General features: G+C 38.0%; 1 protein-coding gene across 8 annotated transcripts in view; it reads left to right on the forward strand.

The window, feature by feature from the left end:
• Pgant9 (polypeptide N-acetylgalactosaminyltransferase 9) overlaps positions 1 to 25,645 on the forward strand; it is a 293,850-nt gene extending 268,205 nt beyond the window's left edge. For 6 of the 8 annotated variants that reach the window (XM_076622866.1, XM_076622863.1, XM_076622864.1 and 3 more), the window contains 7 exons: positions 638 to 836; positions 1,832 to 2,001; positions 4,313 to 4,441; positions 13,602 to 13,712; positions 14,255 to 14,359; positions 20,997 to 21,125; positions 21,615 to 25,645. In XM_076622866.1, coding sequence (XP_076478981.1) covers positions 638 to 836; positions 1,832 to 2,001; positions 4,313 to 4,441; positions 13,602 to 13,712; positions 14,255 to 14,359; positions 20,997 to 21,125; positions 21,615 to 21,755 — 984 coding nt within the window. In that variant the 3' untranslated portion in view covers positions 21,756 to 25,645. The remainder of the gene's footprint in view (positions 1 to 637; positions 837 to 1,831; positions 2,002 to 4,312; positions 4,442 to 13,601; positions 13,713 to 14,254; positions 14,360 to 20,996; positions 21,126 to 21,614) is intronic. The other 2 variants (XM_033330074.2, XM_033330068.2) reach the window with 2 other exon arrangements.
• Positions 25,646 to 26,028: the final 383 nt, after the last annotated feature.

The raw sequence follows: 26,028 nt of genomic DNA on the forward strand, positions 1-26,028 counted from the left end.
GATGGGGCCGATGTCAACTGTGCTTCAGGATCTGACAGAATTCTTCGCTTTGATTATTTTGCGGAGTTTGTACGTTTCATATAAAACTATAAACAAATATTGGTATACTCATGTTAATCTGTAAAATCTTGAGATATATTTATATACACTGAGAAACGTGCATACGAATATTCGTGTCTTTCTAGAGCGTGTGATATACATATAATAATATAAAAATCTTAATTAAGAGCCTATCTATCGTATCGTGGCATTGGAGTAAAGATTAGACAATACAGAAAATATAGAAATGATTAGATCGTGATGTACACGTATCTGTGAGTGGGAGTGGCAAATTGTAAGTAGTTGCGGTCCGCCTGTAGTCAGACATGCTGTATAGTGCAGCTCTTTCCTAATTCTTCTTAATACACATATTTAATCTATTAATTAAACGGGAAAAGATCTTTCAAAAGAAGGTGAAACACAGTAAGAGGAAGACAAGTATCGCTGTGAGACAAACATATGGATAAATACAAATATGCTGGTACTAAAACTACGCTATCGAAAATATTTCGAGATTTCGTCGTCTCGCCACGGATTTCTTATAATTTCTCAATGTCGACCAGCTCGGTTCCCAAGACTTCTTGATTTTCTGTATCAGTTCAACTGGCACGCAGTCCCTGAGAGAGAGAAAAAAAGACACAAGAATCCTGCGGAGCCTGTGTGGTCACCGACGATGGCCGGAGGCCTCTTTTCGATAGATCGAGCTTTCTTTGATCGTCTCGGCACGTACGACAGTGGCTTCGATATTTGGGGTGGCGAGAATCTTGAGCTTTCCTTCAAGACCTGGATGTGCGGAGGTATGTGCAATACCAATACAAAAATTTGTCCTGGTATTTACTGAAACGAGAAAACAACTCCCGTTATTCCAGCTATTTGCTAATTCTAAAGAGTGAACATTATTCTTCGCGAAAGAATGACACCTTAAATTTTTATATAAATTCATTGTTGCGTAACTAAATTTTAAAGCCTGGAAGACTTAAAAATAACATAATATTGCTGTACGGTGATAAAAATTAAAAGCTGATCGATTAACAAAATCTATCTTTTCAGTAACTCTGTTACAAAATGCTATTCCGATAATCATTGATAATACAAGAAAATTCTAGAAGCATAAATTGTTTGGTTCCGTTAACTGAAATTGTTATTTTCATCGTGGTCATAATTTTCAAGATTCCAAATAACGAAATCTATTTCTCTGCCATTTTCTCGTATTATTAATGATCATCGAAATATCGCTTTGTAGAAAAGTTATTGAGAAACCCCGCATAAAAACACCATCACGGATATCAGTTTCAGTGCTTTCTTTAGATGCTCAAGAAGCTAGCTACAATGCTGGCCAATATTCTGGCCAAAAAAACAGTATTGTGTACAAAATAACATGTTGAATGTTAAAAATAACACAGCAGCTACATCTCTCTTTAATTTCGACGATCAAAGTCTAGCAAAAAAAAAAAAGACATAGAAGATTTCCAGTATCATTTTTCTCATACGTTCCTTGCATAATAATTAACCCATTCCATGCTGAGTCTAATCTAAGTCAGACTCCGATATCTCTGGGCGCACAATCACGCCAATCTTCTCTATCCTCAATTTTCCACGGTTGGCTACACGGTGCCGCATGGAAAATCTCCCGGAAGACTTAAATCCTGAAAACCATAGCGATGTAGCTTCTGTTTGTGGCGAAATAAACTTGTTTCTCATCCTCTTTTCGCCCGCAATCAGCCGTTTCCGTGGTATAGGTTGCAACGAACGAACGAGCGAACGAAATTCGAAAGGCAATTGTTGTTTCCAGGTACCTTGGAAATCGTGCCGTGCTCGCACGTGGGCCACATCTTCCGCAAACGTTCGCCGTACAAGTGGCGCAGCGGCGTGAACGTGCTCAAGAGGAACAGCATAAGGCTGAGCGAAGTGTGGCTGGACGAGTATGCCAAGTACTACTACCAGAGGATAGGTCACGACAAGGTGAACACTTGCTACCCAGTCTCGCTTTTCCCACTTCCCTCGCGCCGATCTCGATTCTGCTTCGTCTTTCAGACGGATTACCCTGTCTCGAGCACGTCGTATGGCGTACTAAAATAATAATGGGAAACGGGCGTGTGAAAGAAGCAAACAGATCGGGCATAGCTTCTGGTTTCTTAGCTCTTCATAAGGCAGTACTGTGAGGCACGATCGAAAGAAAATTTTAATTCGGAAGTTATAAAGGGTTAAAGATCGATATATTTTTTTTTAATCGATCCAAGCAGATAATAATCCAAAGGAGTAATATGTAGCAAATAAGCTGACTGCTGAAAAACGTCCCAGATAAGACTGATTATAATGTCTTTGACCGTAGAAGCAGCATGTAGCTTAGTATTGCTACGCAACAATTTCACAGAACGACCACCTTTCTTAATGCCCCATTAATTGGATCTTATCTAAAGATACGACGTTTTTCCCTGATGGAATTCATCGTTTGCCTGATAGACAGCTTAAATTTATAGAAGACAACTGCAAGTACTTTGATTAAACAACTTGCGGTATATTCTTTTAAATTTTGAATTTCGCTTTTTAGATTCGTACGCCAAATATAATAGTTTTTTAAAAGCAGCGATGGTCTTGTAGGCAGTTTAAATGAAACATGATGCGATGGTTTCATGGAAAGTTTATAGAAAAATCTTATTATTCGTAAAACGATGACTTTTGATGAGGAGTTTTCTCCTATAAAGTCGTAGATTTTTAGAATGGAATGTTTTAAGAACAAGGCTTGGAATAAGCTACTGCCATAGTTTATTCAAAGAAACCGTTACTTAGAAATTTTTAATAAAAATTCAATTTTTCTTTTAATAGAATCAGAACTGTAGAAACTTCCTTTAAAAAGAATTTACAATACGATCACGAATTCTGCGAAATTCTAATTTTTAGTAATATATTTTCCAAGAAAATTGGAATAAAAAGAAACCAAACTTCCCGCTCTTCTTGTTCAAAATGATACCATTATCTCACAAATTACGTCGACCTGTAATCTTCAGCGACAATCCTCTCATTTGCACGAACCATCCAATTGCAACGATCCACCGAAGAGGATCCGAACAGTTGCAAGCGAAATTCTTCTAATCTTTCATAATCTAGCCGTTATGAAACGAGCTCTAAACCTTTTAATCTTCAACAATAATTCTCCCTCTTATTACCAAACCGTCCAACTATCGCTTCAGCCCTATCAGGCATCAAACAGTATCACAGACTAAATTTTCACGGTTTCAAAACGAGGCTAATTTCAAGGAACTGATTCTCACTTTTAATTCCCCTCATTCCGACCCTTAACATCGGTAATAACAGTATTTCTTTCCAAGTTCGACGATAACCTTAGCAGATTAGCGTTCTGCGATGCAACTTTTGTTTTATTACAGACAAAGGATAGTCCCGGACGCGATTCAACAGTTCACTCGAGTACCGCTGGAAATTGTTTTACAGCTATCGAAAACGTTTTATCAGTGGAGCACTGGTTTGCCACAATACGTGCTTGAATTTTCCATTTTCTATAGCAGATATACTTTTTGTCGCGGCACTTTACAGCAAATAGAAGTTTGCGTGTGACATAAGAGTAAAAGGAAATAATACTTTCGGCAAGTATCCGATTGAAATATTAGCTTGGTGTTTCGGCAATGTTCAACAAAAGTTGTTTCGGAATCTTCAGAAAACGTTTCACGAATGTCTAATGAGATAATTTTACGCATCGTGTATCAATTTACACGTCAATTAAACAGTGATATAATGATTTAACAGTTAATCGGGTCCCTTTACTAGCGTTCTTCTATCCAATACCAATTTCCAAGTAGAACAAGTCAGCCATTATCGAACCCATATTCTGTATCTCCAAAATTCCATGGATAAAACCTAATTACAAAGAACAGCGATGGAAAAAATCTCCGACGACTAGACGAAAGTGACCATCCACGGCCTAGTAGAAGCATACTCATTGCACGAGTGCCGTGAATCGTCCCCCACCAAAGTATTGCCATTATTCTGCTCTAGAGGGCTTTAAAACTCGAGTCCATAAAAGATTCCGTGTATTCCTCTCCGGTCTTTATTTCCTCCTCGCTTGTCTCGCTTCCCTTCCCTTTCCTTCTTTACGTTTATAACTCTCATCCCCTTTTCTTACATCCCTTAAATCCCTGCCTTCCGGAAACGGCCCTTTCCTCCGACACGCAGTCCAGCTTGTTCTCTTCCTTCCATCCTTCCTTCCTTCTATCGTAGCAGGCAAAATTTCCGGGCTTATGATTCGCAATTTTCGCAGGGCAAGTACGGAGACGTATCGGAACGGAAGGCCTTGAGGAAGAAACTCGGCTGCAAGTCGTTCAAGTGGTACCTCGACAACGTTTATCCGGAGCTGTTCATACCTGGCGAGGCGGTAGCTTCCGGCGAGGTAAGAATTTACCGTGTTTCACCGCAATCCTCGTATCTTCTTTTTTGCAGCTACGTAAACGACGATCGGAATCAACGTACGGAGCCACTCGTTTCTCTTTAACGGCGTTACCAACCGACATTTTGATACACCAAGGTGCGCCAAATACTCGGAGGTTCCGTTCTTTTAGCCGAATAATGGCCATTTTTACGAATGGGATAAATGGACGAGAGAGGGCTTCCTTTTTATCTTCTTCCCTACCTCTTTTTTCCCCCGTTTTCTTTTCACAGAAATGTCGCGTTACGGTTTCTAGACGCGTGGCTGCTATCCTCCCTCGGAGATTCGCGCAGGCGTCGAGTGCCGCGAGATTGTTCTTCCGTGGTTTTTCTCGGGTCTACGAAATCCTTGGTTTTCCAGGATTTTGAACTCTCTTGCTTGAGATTAGCGTATGAAAGAAGAGAGTACAACAAAGTTTTCAGTGAATTTGTTTGAATGCGTTTTGAGAGCAGCTAACAGGAACGAAAGAAATGGTAAAATAGCTCTTTTAAAGATTCTACGTAGGAATAAAAACTCTTAAAAACTGTAATACAAAATTTCCAACTTTCCACTCGAACGTACATCACGATTCGAACAATATACGATACTCGAAATCTACGTTGTTAACGCTACGAGTGGAAGAAACATCCACTCGATATTTTTCTCAGCGATATATACGAATTAACGCGTATCCTGTATTTTATACGAGGTAGGAGACAGACGAAACGCTGGCAGGGCCTGTATCTATACAGATAGGCAAAGTTCAATTGTCGGTGGCGAAGACAATGATTGATGTCGACGAGCTTGCGACATAGAAAACAATGCGTTCGATCGAGAAACAATGCAGCCCGCGGTCGAGGCAATCTCAATCGGATCGCGGCCGGAGGCTCGTGCGACATCCGATCGGAAATCGATTCGTCTCGATCGGCTTGTTGAATTCTTGGCTTACAGCACGACGAAATCGGTAGTCGCGCCGGATAATAGAGGCGAATCGAACGTCGCTTCGGGCGAAGACGTTTCAACACTGGTTGAAAGAGGCGCTGCCTTCCCCATTACTTCGCTGTTTCATTTCGATTTTGCAATTAAAGTCTTCCTTTGATGGCTTATAACTCGCGGATGTTTCTCTTCTGTGTCGTGTCCGATCCTCTGTTTATGTAAGAATTAAATTGCTAAACGAGAGACGGTGTCATGGAAATTGCGTCTGTCAGGTTCATATATTTTCCTTTAGGACTTAGGCGTGGTTATGAATATGGTATTTCGCTGTTTATTCTGTATCATCCTTTTTTATTGGCAATTATTCTGATCTGTCCTGGTTTTTTTCATCAGAATTTAATAATTTCACGATATATTTGTAGACCACGAAACATAGTTTAGAGATATTGCTGTGATAGATCATTTTATCTAGAACATTTAAAAGAGTCGAGATACTTTCGCGAGTCACAGTACAGCAGTATGTCCTGTTTAGCTGGAAACGGTGAAATGTTTCAAAAAGTACGAATGATACGAGGAAACTTTTTTATTAATTAATCTTAATATTAAAATCTCGAGATGAATACTTCTATTTTTTATTACGTATTCTTGTAGCTAACATTCAGTCATTTTCAAAGCACCGCGATCTCGCGTCTTTCCCACTATCCGCTATCGAGATATAAACTTTAAAATTCGATAACGGATGGTGCAAAAAAAAAAGAAAAAAAGAAACAGGAGTATCCAGTGTGAAAAGATTTTGACACCGTCAGTTACAAGAGTAGATAATAAAAAACGCAGGTATCCATCTAGAAATTTTAATGTCACACTTTCACGTGACGTTTCGAGGTAATCGCACAGTCATATAGATAAAAGCACGCTATGTCTCCCTCGATACCGTGCAACTTTTATCCGCAACATTTTCTCCTATCATTCGTATTCTTTCAGATACTCGAGCGTTTCCAGTTAAACAGCACATACTGTATATTCTACTCTAAAATTAGCGATGCAACGCGTTGTTACGTGGTAAACCAGGAAATTTCGAGTTTCACGAGATCGAAGAGAAACACGGCAGGTCCAGTCGCAGTTTGATAACAGAGGGTGAACACACGCGCGGGTCGCATCGATCAAATACGTGGTGCACGAGAGTCGAGAGGACGTAATGACCCGTAGGAGAAGCGGGCTACGAGATTATCGGCGACAAGCCCGACAATCATTTCGCAATTACGAATGCAGGGAAACAGAGGGCCAGGAGACGGCGTCGCAACACGACGGAAATAAATCGAGACGTGATTGATCGCTGCAACCCTTCCATTCCACCCCGTCCCCTTCTTCCTCCGGATCGAAACGAAATTAATGCACTGTCAATCGCGAGACGAGCAAAACGGATCGTGCACATCGTGTGATTTCCGTGATTTCCGTCTCTGACGCCTGGACGTTCAACTTCCACCATCGATATTCGTGTACACTTCCGAATTCTTCGTTCTCTGTTGGAGTTTTTCCCTGTTTAGCTCGCAATATTGTTTGGTGGAAGAATAGGATGACGAAAGTGATGGATGACATTGTTTTAATGAATTTACGTTGTCTGTAAACTACAGCGAGATCCGTAATTTCTCGGCTGACAAACCTTTCGTTTATCATAAATACATGTGTTTGGTTATTGATTATTATCAACGAAGTAACTCGTACTGTTTAATATAAATTTCCCTCGTATAAAAGACAAACACGGAGAATTTAAATCAAATATTACAGCAGTGAATGTTTCTGAAATAAATTTATTTTATATTACTTTGATTGCATTTTCCAATATTTTATAGTATCAAGAGAAAGAGGCGGTGAATGGAGAAAGTTTACACAGAGATGTAACATAGGAAATTCAGTTAATAACGATTACAACTTACCTAATCTCTATAAATTTCGGAGAGACCCGCATCACACTTCGTATTTGAATGTACCATGGTAAAGTACTTAAAGTTACTTACAATGTGACTATCCATTTGTAACAATGGTAATATCCATCTTGTTTAACCTTTTATTAGAATGGCTACGTTTGCTCTCCAGTAAGAATACAGACGATTCGAATAAACTCAACCTAATATTCCTCGTTTTCTGATTAAGTTTGAACAAACAGTTTCATCTAATTGTACGAGTATTACATTCTACGATTTTCTGTACCCGCGTGAATATTTTACTAAAGGATCAAATATAATTCGAACAGAGAACAATCATTATCCTTAAGGAACTTCCTTCGATATTTTTCATCCATTTTTTTTTTTTACCCTTCAACTAATTCTTAAAAATCTGGGACTGATATCGCGAGCTTTCCAACTTTTTTTCCGCCGCGTGACCTTCATATATTATTATATAAATATTCAAAGCTTGCCCATATCGAACGATTAATCTCAACCGATTCAAACGCAGGCATCGCGTGAGCAATATATTTTTCACACTTTTGCACCTTTCTCTCTTTCTCTTATTCCCACCGATTCTCTTTCGAAGCAGTTTATAGCACTTCTAACGTTTAATTAATGCAGCCATTTTTATGTGTTACGTTCACGAAACGAATGACTAAAACAGACGGGTAAAATAATGCTTCAGATCCACGATGATTATTAAACACAATAATTATGCCAGCTTACAAGCACCTGTAACGACTTTCGACTTGGCGTTCGTTTTAATGTTAAATCGTCGGAATAATCTTCACGAGACGGTATCGTATAGAAATATCGATCGAAGAAAAGTCAGTTCTTGTTCCTCGTAATCTCGTGGACCCTTCTCGAAAACCCTAGATCCTTTCCTCATGTACGTTCGTAGATTCACGACAAAGTCACGGCATCTAACGTTGGATTAAAGGCTTTCTACTTTCATGTAAATTGCAGTGTCACGCAATGTGGATATTTCATGCTTTCCCTTATCCTTGTCACTCTGTTTTCCTTTAGTTCGCCGATTTTATCCCGAATTAAGTGAAGGAAGACCGAAAATTTTTCGTACGGTTGGATAATTGAATGTAAATCCTGAGACAGAATCAAGGGGGAAAAGGAAAGTGACGAGAGGAAGCTTATGAAAGGAAAAAGTGATCACAGTCGATGATATATCAGGTACACCTTAATTTTGTTGAACGCACTCGAATTCGAAGAAAACTTCGGAAGTGAAGATTTCCAGTAGAAACGGACAAACATATTTTTATTAATCTTGTCAGTCACATCGTGAACTTTCAGCGTTTACCACCTCTGAAAATATAGAATAAATAGTAAAAAATGTATGAGATTAGTTATGTCTTAATTAACTTTTTTAATCACAACCTGGTTGTTTATCTCGAAATGTTATTAAATGCTGAAATACTCGTCGCTTTCTCCATTTGCAGTTTTTCCTCGCCCAAAAAATAATCGTTTCCTCTTCTCTTGACGCTTGTTTCTTTCACCATTTCAACAAACGAGTCTGTTGAAATAGAATTTACAATGATGCGTGATAATTACTTTTCCCTAGAAATATGAATTCTAGGTCATGGTGTGTCGTTTAAATATTTAGTTGGCGCCAGGCCGCGTTAGCCACTGAATTACATGGCTGGTTTCGTAAAACTTAAAAACTCATTTTGAAAGTGAAGGCGGAAAATGAAACGGCTCTGGGTAATGATTTCTCGGAAGTTCGACTTGCTCTGTTGAAAAGTTTCTCAAGTCGAGGACTTGGCCTCGTTCTCTGGTATCAGAGTTCTCTATCTTAGGATTCGTAAATGAATCTATATTTTCATTAACATTCAATGAAATTTTTTGTACGATATTATATTTATACGAATATTTAAGACAAATCTCGTAATTAGAATAAATATTTTAGCCACATATACAGAAATGATTCGAAAATTTTAATTGAAACAATCGAACAGAGAATTACTTTCTTCTCCGACTAGAGTTTGTTACTTGGAAGACCTGCAACCTGTTATTTCGGAAGCAAATAATGTTCAAGATGATTGATGTAAGAAATCTGAAATTACTTCATTATTTCCACCTTATAACGCTAGTGTTTTCTAATTATGATCGATTATGACGTAACAAAACTATGGCTTAATTTTTCATAATTTACACAGACCTCCTTACAAACGCCGACAAGACAAAGGTACAACGTTTCCCTCGTTGAATTCTCTTTGAACGAGATCGAATGCAAATGAATTTCTTAACTGAATTTTCGATCGTCTTACGTTTGTCAAAAATTACAATTTCTTCCGCTTCTCCTGTTTAGAATTAAATTCTAATTTATTTCTGAATATTCTACTAATCATTTATCGAAAATGTTCTGTTACACTGGAATTTCTCTTAAAACAAAAATGGTGGAACGTTAATAAACAGACACGTAAATGAATTTTCCAGCGTGGAAAACCGAAACGTAGAAATTAAACAAAACAGAATTCGGTGCTTGATCCGCTTTATCGAGTCGGACGGAGTTGAAATCGGGAAAGAATCGAGCGTTAGCCACGAGACTGTGGCGTAGAAATCGTATCGATCAACCGGTTTCCACCCTCGCTAGTACCCTGCCGTTACCCTCAGTTCCCCCATTCGAACCGGAATGGAATGCGTTTTGCCATATTTTTTCCCGGCGCTGGCACCGTTCGCCTGCAGAAACTCTTACGGCCGGGCAAATAGTGGAAAAAGAGAGGCGCGTTGGAAAAAGGAGGAAACGCGTAAAGGATGGCCGGACATTTTCGCGAAGAAACATTTCACGCGCTCTGCGCTTCGGAATGCGTTCCGTGCCGCATGCGAAATAACAATTTCACTGGCTGTCACGAAACTTATGCTGTTACAGTCTAGCCAGCCTTTCCTCTTCTCTTCTCTTCTTCCTGATATCCGACATCCTAACCTTTTTTATTTTTTTTTTTCTACTCTCATCATATTTTTTGTTTCGTTTTTCTTTTTCCTTTGTTTCTATGGAGGGTTGGTTAAATCACGTTGGCTACTCGCGGTCAGGGAAACGAGGAGATGAGTGGATTTATAGTTCCAATGCGACTCTCGCGTGCAAATAATTTTCGGATCCACGTGGACCGATACGAGTGAAAAATTTGTGCTCGTTAAAACGTGTGCCTTTGATGAATGCTCAGGGAGAAGGATTTGGCTGCTCGATGAAACGACGCGTGGAAAGGGGTGAATTTTTCGTAACGTATGTTTTATGAATTGGTTTGCATAGACTTTTGGTTATCGAACGACTATTTCAATTTTACTCGCTTTAGTCGGAATGTTTCCGTTTGATTAGCAGAGTCGTCTGGAACAATCAAATTGACGATAGATAAAATTTTACAAGTTACAAGTTATAAATTACTGATATCACTAGGTATTCTTGCGTAACGGTAACGAGTGACAAGCTTGACGATAGAAGAAACGACATTTTCTAAGTAAATTTGAAAAAATTCAATTGACGTGGCGTTATAGAAGATTAAATTTTATTCAAAGAATCCTCCTATCATTTATCCAATTATTTAGCCTCCAATCACCTCAATTTCTTTCAATTCCCATCGAATTCCATTGACTCTGCGAATAACTTCCAAAAATCAGGACTCTATAAATCAGCGAAAGGAACCCTCTCGAAAAAATTAGTTGGTCGAACAGGAGCCTCCGAGTCTTTAATAAAGCTCGGCACGAAGATGGGAATCCTGCAACTTCCGGAATTTCATCGAAGTCGGCCAAACGTCGACGATAAATCAGTAGTTTTTATTCCAGCCAGATCGGCCAACGTCGACGACTACGAACGACGAGGATGAAAGACACGAAGATGCTCGTGTTGAAACTGCAACGACCACAGAATTCTTGCATGCAGCGAAATCAGGACTTTGCTGACCGGGCTTTCGTGACTGAATGCATTCTATTGCATGAAAACGCATACACCCGCGAGCACACGTGGTCTTCTATACGCGAAGATCACGTGTACGTCTGTGTTTTTCTGTACGTCTGTGTTTTTCGTAGGTGTATGCGCGTAGTGCACGTGCAAGGATCGGTGTATATTCGCAGACAAAACACAGTAGCTCCGGCTCATTTTCGATTTGTCGCCGTCTATCTGAAAAATGGAAAACCGCATCGCTCTGTTGCAGGCCTCATCTTTTTGTTCGCGTTCTGTGCAACTGTTCTACGGGCCGTGTACCACGAGCTCGAGGAAAAATCGATCGTTCGTTGATACTCGATACGTTTCACAGACGGTGATCTCGATTGAACGGTTTGATCAGGAGAAATACGGGTTGTTTTAAGAAAGAAGTTGCTGGAAATTTGTGGAAACTTTAAGAAAGATTGGTAGAGACAGTACTGTAGAGAAACTGTGAAAATCTTAAAATATCTAAATCAATTGGGCTGTTCGTGGTCGTACACCCTGTATATAACGACGATAAAATTTTAGAAAACGCTAAAATAGTCGTGTTAACTTAACTAATTAATTACATCACTATGACTTTCAAGTAGCAGTGTAGTCAAGTATTAACTACTTTAGCACATTGACTATCACGATTATTATCGGTGATCCACTTATCTAAATTTTATAGAACGATTAAAAGATGCTAAAAATGTTCAACAGTGTGAACGACTTAGATAACACCCAAAAAAGAGCGTGTAAACTCAACACAATATTTTACAAAAATTAAATCTCGTGATGCAATATATTTGAATCTGTCGAGTCTCTCAGGGTAAAATATATAAAATACGTATGGCATTCGATGTGTTAACAAACACTGGTCTTCCAAACCTTCGCGTTACAGTTTGCAAAACTAAAACAACCTGCACAAATTCCGCAAACTCAACGACAAAGAACCAACTTGTACAATCGAGATTCCACCGCACGATTCATAATGAAAGAAACGTTTAACAGGAATCTACGCCGATAAAATGTCAGCGAGGCGTAAAAAAGAACGATCAGGTACCACGTATCGAGCATGGAGATGTAAAGATAGCAGCATATAAAGAAACAACGATATAGGAATAGAGAGTACGCTGCACAGAGATCCTTTGTGCCCTCGTTTAATGCATATGCACATGCACAGTATATATGAGTTGTTTAACGTAAGTCAAACTTCCGGGTAATGAAGGATAAAGTAAAAATTTTGTAAGAATTCGAGTTTGACATTTTCGCGTATCCTGCTATTCAACGTGGAACTATAGATAACGAAGATATACTTACAGTACTTCTGCGCAAAACAGAATGATGGTTACGATGTCTAGATATGGTTATAAGCCAGACAGGCAAAAGACTGACTGACGTTATTTTTGCATTAAACGGCTCATGTGTGAGTGTAACGCCGATCAACGAACGGTGTGATAGGCGAGTGTGTGTGCCTGGTTAGACAAGGATGGAAAGACCCTTTGCGCAGCGTTATTTCTCTATTTCCATATCGCATTCACTTACGCGATAACACATGACTCGTGTACTTTTGTCTTTACATCTCGATGGTATCGCGAGGGTGAAATTTTGCCAGAGCTTTCGCGAAGCTTTATATACGAGCGCAGCCGTTCAATTATTACGTTTCCCTCCATTGATTTATGCGTTTTTCGTTTTCCCAGACGTGGCACTGCGAAATACTTGGCGATTGTAAATATCCGTGGCGACGTGCGAACACCAGAGAGGAAAATAACACGGTCCATCAGGAGAAAAATATTTTCGATAGGAAATCGTCTGCAACGCGAAAAATATTTTTCGCCCGGGATATAATTCCTATTGTTTTCTATAGCGCGCAGATATCGAAGATTGATTCTCCTCGCTGTCTCTCTAACGAGAGGAATTCGTCGATTGTCAGATCCGTTCTTTTTAAAGAGGTTCAATTTTCCAACTTTCCCGACAATAGCATATCGCTATAATTTCCTTTTCCAAAGAAGATCTTTTACCATTTACGCGTTGTCGACGATTAGAATCGGTCATTGAGAATTCAAGGAATAATTGGCATTTTTTCTTTTTTTGAACATAGAATTTTTAAATTAATTACGCTACTTTTTAAATACTAAAGCGTATAAATATTGAAATCGCTAAACTTAACTTGATTTTCAAGGTTCACCTGCTTCAAATACCTTGTTTTAGTTTTAATTCCTTGATATGATAATCAAGACGACAAAATTATTTCTTTTTCTCGGGTGTTCGTCGCGTTACGCGAAAGAATGTACGAACTAACCTGCCGCTTCTAGTGATACTAATCCGTGAAATGATTGTACTAACTAATGAACAGGTTCGTAATCTTGGAGAAGGAGGTAACACCTGTCTGGATTCGCCGGCACGCAAGGCAGACTTGCACAAACCGGCTGGACTCTATCCATGCCATCGACAAGGTGGAAATCAGGTACAAATAGACGCACGGACGATGAATCCAAACCTCGATCAAACATATGACGAGTTCCGTTTTCAGCCGTTTGTTTCGTTATCTATCTCGTGTCTCTTCGTGTCGCAGATTCACGCTTGAAACGAAAATTCGACTTTTTCGAATGTTTGCAGTCTAGCAATGAACTTGAAACACACTTCTCTGAATTAAGATGCAAATAATGTTGAAATCTAATTAAGAACAACTTTTACTTCATATTTCTGCGACGGAATACTCGTCGAAAGTCGATTTTTCGTTTCTCTAACCTAAAGCCTCTTAACACCCGTTCACACCTGCATGATTAGTTGTACGTATTTCAGGCTTATGTGTACTATCTGTGTGGCTTCGTGTTTCCCATTTCTTCAGGGTTGTGAGATAAGAAATAGGAAGGTATTGTGGTAAATCTTTGCGCGAGATCAGTCTGACTGTTGAGATCGAATGATAAAAGAAGCTAAGTTTCTTTGAATCTTTTTCGCGGCGAAAGTTCAGTAGTAACAGTTTGCAAATCTGTTAATTCGCTTCAGATCAGACACCTGGTTAGCAGCATGTGTATAGACTCGGCAGGAAAACCTGAAGACCTGCACCAGCCAGTTGGTTTATATCCCTGTCACCGCCAGGGCGGCAATCAGGTACACGAATTCAGAATTCGAGGGAATGAACGCGTTTGGAATAATCATCGGGGCACGCGGTGCTGTAATTGCTTGTTTCATTTCATTCTAATAATAGTTCGAGTGTCAATTCGAATCTGCAAGGCGTTCTTTTCCTTTTTCTTTTTTTTTTTTTTTTGTTTTTTTCGATCCTTGATGGTGATGGGATATTTGTAAATCTACTTGCTCGTAGCATGTTTGTGGAGTACGTTGGAAGTGAAATCTCGGAAATTGCCTTTCTGAAAAATGAAACAAAACTTCATAATATTTACACTGATATAATATTATATAGTAAATTAATTGTTTGTGGGTAAAAAATACCATAATTCATTGAATATAACTCTGGTGTTATGTTCGACAATATTTTCTAAAATGTAATACATGTCAATTTGGGTTAACGTGAAATTATAATGCGCAATTTCCCAGAGAAACGCGGTCTATGTATTTGTTAATTATGTACAGGCAAAATTTCATTTAATACAACAATGTTTTTGCAAAAAATAGAACTTGTCCGAGTTCTGTATAACGTGTTTTAATAACACACGCGGTTTATTTAATAAAACACAGGCCAGATTATTATTACTTACAGAGCAGGATGGAATATAATACATTTTCCAGGCATATATCTACGAATACAGTATGAAATTACACACTACAGTCATATTACAGGTAATAGCGTTTCGTGACCTGGAGACAAGTGATATTACAGAGATTATCTGTCATATACTATAATGATACAAGATTATAGTTGTGTGTACGTACAGGTAATCAATGATAATATATTTATAATGTTGTTGTGTTTTGTTGATTTGACGATAACGGGAAGCCATCGAATGCCTCTTCTGAAAATATATAAATAGATTCGAAAAATGGTACAACAGCTTGGTATGTAATCGACAACGATCTCTTTTGTTCTTAAAACAGGCTCGCAATTTCATATTTAAAGAAACAATGGAAACTGTTTTTATTTTTTAATTTTTACAAATCTGTTTACAATCCAGTGAAGCGTACGATTCGCTAAGCATTGGGCATTTTTAACCCTCGGTTTGTCACATTTGTTTCACGAATCTCTGACTCGTCCAGATCCTCTTCAGTTCTCAAGTAGCAGCGCGTAATCATCGAATATTATAAAAAAATATTTCTAATTTATAGTAGATCGTATATATAGCGCCATTATAAGTATTTCTTTCCAAAGTAATAACTTTGGGACTCGTAATAACAATCGGGTTTGGTGACAATTTGGGAAAAATCAGAATTTTCCAATCGAAATCTCTTTAAAACGTTACTGAATTAGTTCGCATCACCAACACGAGAATTTTCTAAGACGATTTCGAACTTTCTAATGTATTCCACATTGTGTTCGCGTAAATTACAAAGCAGTCTCGTTAGAATCGCCACAACTATTTACGAATTTTCTTGGTGGTGTCGCCCGGGCGGACAATTGTTCACGATAATCGTTCTGCCAGGAACGAGTATCGCCGACGAAGGAAGAAAAAGGGACCATTAACCGACACGACACGTTTACCATTTAACTTGCACGCTAACTCGGTGCTAAGCTCGACCCATTTCGCTGCAATTAGTAACGTGGCTAATCTGGTGCAGGTGCTCATCAATCGTCGACCTTCTTTCTCTGTCTGTCTAGCTCTATTCCTGTCTCTGTTTCACACACGTGCACGAGTGGCACGTTGGGCCAAGCTACATAGCTTTCTCTTGGCCCGGCTATCTGCTGCTTGTCGTCATTTTTAGCTTCACGTGCCAGCGTGTCGAATTAATCTTCTGACCCGTGGGAACCAGCACGCGTGCTGGAAATTACCCATCGTGGGTGTAACCGTGCTATGTCGAGGCTACAGTAATGTCCGCTCGTCTGGCTATGACGTGTCTTTCAGCACCCATTGATAAGGGCGCTAAGCTCTTGATGAATCGATCTGTTGTTTCGGTATCATTTGTCACGGGGAAAGAATCACTCGTAATGTTGCAGCTTGTTGCGACATAATGAAGTCGTGTATACCGTGGAAATTATGTTCTTTACTACCTAGCTACAGGGTACTCGTCGTGAGAGAAATTTGAAATTTTTATTTCAGTATCTTGTCTGCTGCTTGTGATTCCTCTCAACTACGTACATCGTCGGAACTTTGATATAATAGCTCAATAATTTAACGTGCGAAAAGTTTGAAAGGATTTCAAATTGGTCCATTTACTTTCGAGTATTTCTATATAGAAGAAAGTTCTATATTTCCATAGAATATTCAACAACGGTGTCAGATTAAACAGTTAAACTGGGTGTACTACAATATTCATCGATAATACACGAACACAAACATTCATCAATTAAATACCAATATTCCAAGAAACATTCATCAATTAAACATCCTATAACACGATCCGAAATCCATTTTCCTATGAAAGCAGTTCAATGTACGTTCAATTTCACACATTTTGATTTACCAAAACACGAAACTCTGCCCAGCTTCCCCTAGTGAATTTCATGCGGCTTTAAATTCTTCTAAGCTTCTCTTGCGTACCTAAAACAAGAAAAATACTAACTAAACCGAATGGCGACTAAAAATTCACCCGGTTAGAAGAAACAAGGGAGCGTGAGAGGAAGAAAAAGGGGGTCGGCGAAGCTCGTTACCAGATAAAACGAGTGCTGTCACGTCGAAACCATGAAAAGGTAGCCTCGTAACCGGGCATTCGTCTCGTCGTTAAAATCACGCAAACGATGCTGACAACGACGAAGACGATGACGTCGAGCAGGAAGAGAAGGACAAGGCTGGCCGGCGCGAGTCCCGGGTGTACGTTTGATACAAAAGCTGAATCGTTCCCCGGAGTTCCGGCGCGGTTTAACAACCGTGACAACCGGTTACAACCAAAAACACAATCAGTCGCCGCTCGCTTGGCCTCGTAAAGCGTCGCTTTAATTTAGCTATTTGCCGTAGCAATTAAGCCGCGGTTTCACGGTAATTACGCCGCTACCCCTGAACTCCGACCGACTCTCTGATGCAGTCGCGGCCAGTCTGCATTTCCACCGTGTGGCGTCCATTGATGATTTCGACGCGTCCGAATGACGGCACACGAATCACACCATGCACCGACTGATGGATATTTCGTGGCGTATTTCGAAACTTTTTCGCTGGATCTGTTCATTATAGTAACGTCGCTGAGAAACCTCGAGATTGTCTATAACTAGACTGTGTTTATTGTGCGAATTTAGGATTCATCTTTTTACACATTTTTTGGAAAAATAACTTCAGTTGTAACGCGTCAATCAACTGTAATGTGTTTAATCAAATTGGCTATCAGATAACAACGCGCGAACTTTCGAAATTACTAAGTACGAGATTGCTTTTGATTGATGGACAAAGAACGATAGCCGAATTGAGGGAATCCTAATTAATTAAACTGACACATGAAACCAGCAAATTAGAGAATTCTCTAAATAACAGTAGTGAATTGCAGACAGGCGTCGAGCAGAGAATGTTCGAAATCGCACAATAATGCACGATTGAATTAAATAGCTGATGGTACGAGATAAAGGAATTCTCGTTTTAATTAACAAATACGCGATAATGAAGAATAAAAGCATTTCCAGTTAATTCAATGAACATACGCTTTACGAACGGCAAATTCTTGCAATTATCGCGTAATTCTTGTCTAATCTTGTTAATGCTACAAAGTAAAAATAGATAAAAATTAAAATTTCTACAGTATAAATTAATCAAAATCCATACAGCCGTAATTATCTATAATGTGAAAATCATTAGCGACAAGAATAATCTTCATTAATTTGTTAAAGAGTCATTTCCATCCTATATTAATCTTGCTGATGATAACTCAAACGTATTTACTCCTAGAAAAAGTAAAATAAATCCATCCTTCCATTCACGATTGCCTCACTATACGTTTCAATATGTAATGACACAAAATCCTGAACAATGAAACACAGAATCCTATAACAATGTATAACAATGTAGCTATTCGCAACATCAACCGTCAGACAAGCGTCGACAGTAGTTACACCCAGTGTTACATACGCATCTCGTGTATCAACTAGTACACAGTCGGTTGTAGATGACAATCCAATAAAAGATAGTCAGCGATGATCGCGCAGTTAACAGACGTCTCGATAATACGCAGTTGGCAGCTGATGAAGAGATCGAAATCAGATAGGCCGATTGTATTGTGATTAGGTGACACTAACAGCAAGTAATCATTGATAATTAGGTAACAGATAGCACGACAGTCGCTTGATAGCCACGTGTTTAGATAAAGCTATATTCAAGATTAGATTGTGATCTTGGATACACGATCGCTGAATGTTATCGTTAAATCGTATTTCATCGTCGATTATCATTAAAATACTCGTGGTTACTTTTAATATTCGATATAAAATTCCATGGAAATAAAAAGGGCGATAAAGGGAAGATTTCTCGCAGAGAATTTGCAAATTCGATTACAGTGATTCTTTTTTTTTGGAACAGGTGTCGTTTAGGGAGAGATTAACATCATTTCTATCTCGATCCTGGTTTATGGTTGTCTGATCTATTTTACGTACTGTTGGAGCTGATAGATAGTAATTCTTGGTTGTTAACATGCGGTAACTGGTGCATGGCATTAATCCTCGCTTTTCGTTATCCCGAATCCCGCAGCTTTTGAGTCTATCGTTGCACGACAGAGGCTGAAAACCTTTGAATTTTCAACACAGATGGTTCTGACAGCGCGGTTACAACCGTGTAACGATTTGAATAAGTAGAAGCCACTGTTCGTCCCTGACCACTCGTGACACTTAATGAACTCTTCGCTACATATGCTTCCTCGGCCTGTACCAATTGAAATTTTGTACGTACGCTTCAGCTAATTACGCTAATTTTAGATATCAATTAGACGCGAAATAAAATAATATCAGGTAGATATTGGAAAGGAATATTAGTAATTATTCGATTCTCGAGGAATATAATTATTGTGTCGAATTAATACGATAACGAAATGTAATAAATTAAATTTGAGATAACAAAATTTGTCCAATTTAAAATCGATTATCAGCAATTTAATAATATTACGCTGTATTCGTTATCATTTAATTGCAGAAAAAGATCACTAAATCTTTTACAAGTAGTTCAGTTGAAATAATTCTTTTTACAGCAGGGATGGTTTGTTATGCTTTCAAAAGCGCGAACGTACACGCACTTAGGCACTCAACAAGATACGTTCTAGTTCTCGTTTTCGCTACTAGCAGCTACAACTTGATGGAACGATGTCAAATTCAATTGACCAGTATGATTCAATCACATAGGAGCAGATCGACGCAATATCTGGGACCACTGAACTCGATTATCAACGATCGACATTCATTATCACGGAATTCCCTTCTCATATAATTTCCCACTCGGATTTAATTTCGCCTCAAGTGTGTCAAATGTAACCACGTACGCACATATTTAATTAATAATTATTCCGATGAAATTGCGTTTGAAAAGTGGTGAAAATGTTCACGTAGAAAAAGATTTCACTAACATTTTTTTATTTTTAACAAAATAGAATTCTGTCATCAGGGTTTCTATATATTTTATAGTTTATTTGTTATGGGAAAAATTTATTTACAGTCTAATAGAATATTTCTATCGTTGGTAAACAAAACATTTTTTCTTGAAGTTTTTATCACTTCTATTTTAATTATTTTATCGATGAACATTTATCGAATTTAAAAAGTTTCAACTACCATGGGATATTCGAAGGCTCATAAGGCTTCAAAGCATTAAGTAGCCATTACATGTGCAAATTTGAACCCACTATATTGTTAGAGTAATTACGGAGATGAAATACTCCTCTTCATACGTATTAAAAACTTAAATTTCCCGGACGCGCTTAAAAACTTCAAAGCTACAAAAGAAAATTTTGATCCCTTCAACAAAGAAGCTTCTTTTCAATTAAGAAAATTGACCATTTCATCGTGTTAATTAAAAGTTTTCAGTGGCTCCGCATATTATATGGTCTCTCGTGTAAGCAGAAATTTGAATCTTATTACGATTACCTTATTACTCCATTTTCTTCAAATATTTCAAATCTTTCAAATGTTTCTACGCTATTACGTATGGCTCACAAATTTTAGAATCTCTATTAATCAAAAAATTTTGAAATTACCTGTGGCCATAAAAAATCTAAAATTTGATAAATTACGAGATACTAGAATGTTTAACAAAATTTAGTAAAATGTTCCTGACGATGATAATTTCCAAATAATTCAAATTTTCATCTTAGAGGAGATAGAACTTTAGTCGAGTAATAAGAAAATACAGCCAAGTGATCGTGGTCGACGATATGTCAGACAAATTACATAAAATTCTAGAATACAATATTAAACGCTCTTAGATTTTTTATACGAACTTGACCTGCAGTAAACATATACTTTGATCAAAAATGTTCACCTAGTTTCATGACGTTTTTTCAACAAGTTGCAAAGAAATTTACCTATTCCATTCGTCTCCTGAATGTTTATGATTTCGGCAGTCTGTCGGTGGACAAATGCATCCATATGTATGTGCAGTAGCTGTCAGAACCATCGGTCATAGGCAAACGATGGAGGTCAAAATCCACGAACATTAATCTTGATCGTTTGTCACAGTACTGGATGTTGAGCAAGACTGGCGAGATCCGTCGAGACGAGTCGTGCCTGGATTACAGCGGCACCGATGTCATCCTCTATCCTTGTCATGGTAGCAAGGGGAATCAACAATGGATTTATAATCATCAGGTACGTAATCCTTGCGTTCGTGGCAAGTATTGAGTGTACGCTTAAGTAATTAATATCAAATCCTGTTCTGATTTTCCTGCGGATTATTTTCGTACTTGTTGCGTTAAGTTTGAAATTTATTCGTATCGAACGCGGATCGTCTGTTCAAAATACAGACGTTTTTATTTAATTATTTTAACATATTCTTAGTTATTTATTAGATTTTTTATCGATTAGGTTATCAGTTATTTGTTGAATTATTTATTAAATTATTCATTTCTAAGGATTTTGTAGAACGCATTCTCGTTTGCCTACTCTTCATTGTTACGCGAGATAATTTTATTCAAAAATGAAACACTGTGATTCATCATTTCCCGTTGTAGCTGGGATAATAGTTGACCCTTGGAAAAATTCCATCGTATTGACTACACATATTGAAGAAAGCTTCGATTCTCGTTATTTCTTCTTTATCGTCAGCACAAATACTGACCATTAGTTTTTTATTTTCAGACGAAGCAAATCAGACACGGCAGCAGCGACAAGTGTCTGGCAATAACGGAGAGCAAGCAGCGGCTGATCATGGAGGAATGTTCGGCAGCAGCAGCCAGGCAGAGGTGGTCGTTCGAGAACTACGATCCATCAAAGCTGTGATATCGCGCTTTATCGCGTCATCAGTCGAAAAGTCTCGGCCGAAGGTTCGATCGTGCCGGTTCTTGGGTGCCTGTTCAACGTTATTCCGTCGCTAAGACACGTTTCGGTAGATAGACGCCGTGGTATCGAGGCAACGAATGCCTCGAAACACCGCCAGATGCTCAAGATCGAACGCTAGACGAAGAAAGGGAACCACGGGGAATTTATTTGAGGAAGCTATTCGAACGAAGAACCATTGAGAAGTCCGAGTTGAAGAAGAGACACGTTCCAAATGGCCGATCTTCGGCTCTAACCTTTAACTGTAAGACGGACGAAGTGCAATAGAAACGTCGTTTTAAGGAGTGATCGAAGAGGGATATAGTCTCATGGATAAGCTGTAACCTGGTGTACAATGAGAGAGTTGGGACACTCGAAGAGTGATCGAGTGTCGATACACACGCTCGAGGCTCGTTTTCGCTGGCATTGAAGAATTGAAAGCTTACCGATGGACGAAAAGTACACGAAGGAACCTACGACTTTTTAATCTTCCTCCTCTGCTACTGGGCAGTGTTTAAATGGATAGTTGTTCTCTTCTCTTTTTACTTTCGTTGATGGACTCACGCGTTTATGTGGTTGTCGTTTCTTGAGAGATTGGATACTCGTGGCGTCGCTTGTAATTATCTGGATGGTTGCTGACGGATTGTATTTTGATTCTAGGACCTAGACAATTTCTACGTTAAATGAGAAACGACAGAATTTTTAGAGACAATGAAATAAAAATAAGGAGCAATTGAAAATAATAAAATTGAATTTAGAAGCTCGAAAGAGTAATTATTATTCCTAAAACATCTTAATATACTCAGTAATAAAGTACAGTACATATTCTCAATTAAAATATAGTTCAAAGTTTTATGCTTGGAACTAGGAACTAAGAATAACTTCCCAATACATATTTTTCTCCCCACACATTTTATATTTTCACAATATAAATGCGCCAAAAGAGAGAGAGAGAGAGAGAGAGACTCGTGAACATTCCAAAACATAGAAGTCTCAATCTTTGGAATAATTACAAGCGATACTCCGTTCCTTGATAGTAAAGCTAGTTTGTAGAATCGTTGTGTTAAAGATTCGATTAATTAGATATAATGATTACGTATAACATTGCGCAAGTACTTACGAATCGACACGATCTATTGTTCGATAAACACTGTATAATTTAAGCCTAACGTTTAAGCGGCGGCGAATACGCGTCAATGCATCAATGACAGCGAAAAGCGTGTCAAAAGGGGATAGGTTGTTGAATTTTATTCGGAGTTAAATGGACGAACGCGGCCGTATCGATCTCTACGAAAGCCTCGATCGTCGCTTTCATCCGTAGCTCCGTTGTTTTAAGGAGGATGGAGCGATTTGTGTAAGCTGCTTACGGCGAGTGCCATCTCAGAGACGACGTGGCGTTTCAGTTTCATTGAAAAACGGCGGATCGTTGATTGTGAATAACGGCTACGGCTTACCACTCGTACGAAACCCTTCTTCGTGGATTGTAGAAACAAACAGGATTATTCATCTGAAGCAAAACATAAATCTTTCTTTCAAAGATACATATGACGATATCAAGAGAGAAAACAGATAATATACGTATCAAACAATTTATTGCGTGTAAAATACATGTCTTTTCTTGTATTATTTTCATTCCAAAGATGTTCAAGATTACACTTCGATGCTTTTAGAGTAGAACGTTCTAGCTTTCTATTTTTGTATCTTGAAAATGAAAAAGAGGATAATACGATAAAGTACGTATGGAAGTGGAGACTTTAGATAGTTTAAAATCAGAAAAAGTAGAAGAAACGAAGCAAGTATATAGATTATTTGAAAATGTATCCAAAATCTGTAGTTCTTCCTTTACAAGGATAAATTAAAAATAATTCTTGAATTACGATTGCGGTTAATAATACTACAATTTTCAGATAATGTTAACGAGAACGTACGTCTATCGTACTTGAGATACATTGAGTTTATCGTTGGATTTGTTAAACATATCAATTTAGTAATTACTTCACTTGAATAAGTTAGACTTGATGACCTATTTTGTTCTCGATATAAGAAATTTCTTTGATCTCAAAGAAACACGTTTTCAACGAAGTGAAACGAAAGACTTAACTCGTCATATTTCCAGGAAATTCTCGTAGCAAAAATTACCTAATCTTCTGTCATTTTTGCCATTTATGAAATGTTTAAATTCATCCATCAACGATTCGCCGATCGCCCTTCGTTTCTCTGTCGTATTACACCGCTTACAGTAGCATCTTACATTCCAGATTCGACGCAAGAAACCAACGATTCCAAATTCTAGACAAACCTTCTTTTTCTAATTAATTTAGCACGTAGGTAGCGCATAGGGACAGGCAAAAAAAAAAAAAAAAGAACGAACGATTAATGGTTCATACATTCCGATTACGGTGTAGGGAGACTTTTGTACATTCGTGTAAAGTATCTTGATGCCAGTTTAGATACCGCCTAAAATAAGTTTTCCGAGTGTATGTGTGAGAGTAAGTATCAGTTTCAGAGTGTAAGTTCTTTAGAATCGCGAATTCTCTAACAGAATTCGTGTAACCCTTCGTTGTCTGACGATTCGCTGATGGAAATTTCGGAAGGAGAACTTGGTGGTAATCTGAAAACTAGGCAATTACGAAATTGCATAATCAATTCGTTGTTTTATTTGGGAATAAATAAAATATAATGAAACTCCAATTTAGTTGCAAGATAAAATTTGGAAATGTGACAAAGATGTCACATTTTTGATGATAAAAATTGTTTTCTAGATATGTAGAAAGTGTATTATACGTACAGTACATATCATTATGAATTCGATATCAGCCTAAACGATTAAGATTAACGAACAGTTCTCCTGTAACAAAAGACAATAAAGGGTTAATAATCAAGATTACAGTGAAGAGCGCAATCTGCAGGTGTCTGCGCGTGCCAACGAAATCGTAAATACCGCGAGGAACATTGTACGATATCACGATATCTCGATCGTCATCGATTTCCTCATCAATCACAGCCAGCATCATTAGAAGATTTATCGTTGAAAGAATGAGCCATGTTTCCTGAGAAATTCATCGAGACAATATAGAATAACCATTAGCTCAGTCTAATCCTCATAATGGGTCATTGATTTACCAATAATAAGCATTCATCGAAATTGAAACCAGAGTGTGAGTGCATTTAATAATCTATTAAGCGAATGTTATAAATCGCGAATAATCAATCAGAAAAATATTGCAATAAGCGTTCAATCGAACACGATCGACGATAGCGATTTTCGTTCCGAACGTTTTAAATTTCGCGCCTATTTGCGGCTTGAAATATCGGCTATAGAACGACACCGTAGAAATGTTCCCAGAGAATGAATATATGAGAAGAGAAAGGGAAAATCGACCGATATGGTCGTGATTTCTTCATGGATAATTAAGCAAAAGGGAAATACGTATATATATATGATTATAAATATAGATTTAAGACGATGTAAAAGTTTATCTTTGACAATGCCGATGAACGAATGAATGAAAATTCAACGAGAACATTTATACAGATATATATATATATATACACATATATTATAAACATAAATATATATATATATATATGACATTTTCTATATTTGGTAAGGATGTTGCATATCGAACGAACGAGACGAAGACACGATGATGATAAAACGATAAGAGATGTATTATTGGATAGCCGAGCGACGTATGGTCGCACGTTAATTAATGTAATATCGAACGTGCCTTATTTCCTGTATATATACATATATGAATATTATTATCATTATTATTATTATCATTATTACCGAACCTCTATCGTAACGTGCAAGTATTTGTGTTGAATAAATCGATGTTGTTTTACGTTAATACCGTGAGGATCGATCATTATTCTTGTCTGTTCACTCGGTCATCCGTTTCTCCCGTTAGGCTGATAGAAAAGTGGTGGGACACGAGAATATTTTGATTTATTGGAAGGATGTTTGAAAATAAAATTAACGTGGACGAAGAGACATGATGAATGTGTATTGTCTATTCTTAGCATCCTTAGGAGGAAGCATTTGCCACTGAAACGAAGAAAGACTCGACCAAGCATATTGAAACATTTTAAAGTTACGTAGATGTTACTATTGCGGCGCGTTAGAAGTTGGAAATTTATTGTTTAATAAAATTGTCATCGTTTTCTTAACTTAAAAAAAAAAAAACAGATGGAACGTCAGCCATTAACGGAGTAAACAAGAAAATTTGTGAAA

The sequence above is a fragment of the Bombus vancouverensis genome, chromosome 11 (assembly GCF_051014615.1).
Source record: "Bombus vancouverensis nearcticus chromosome 11, iyBomVanc1_principal, whole genome shotgun sequence".
NCBI lineage: Eukaryota > Metazoa > Arthropoda > Insecta > Hymenoptera > Apidae > Bombus > Bombus vancouverensis.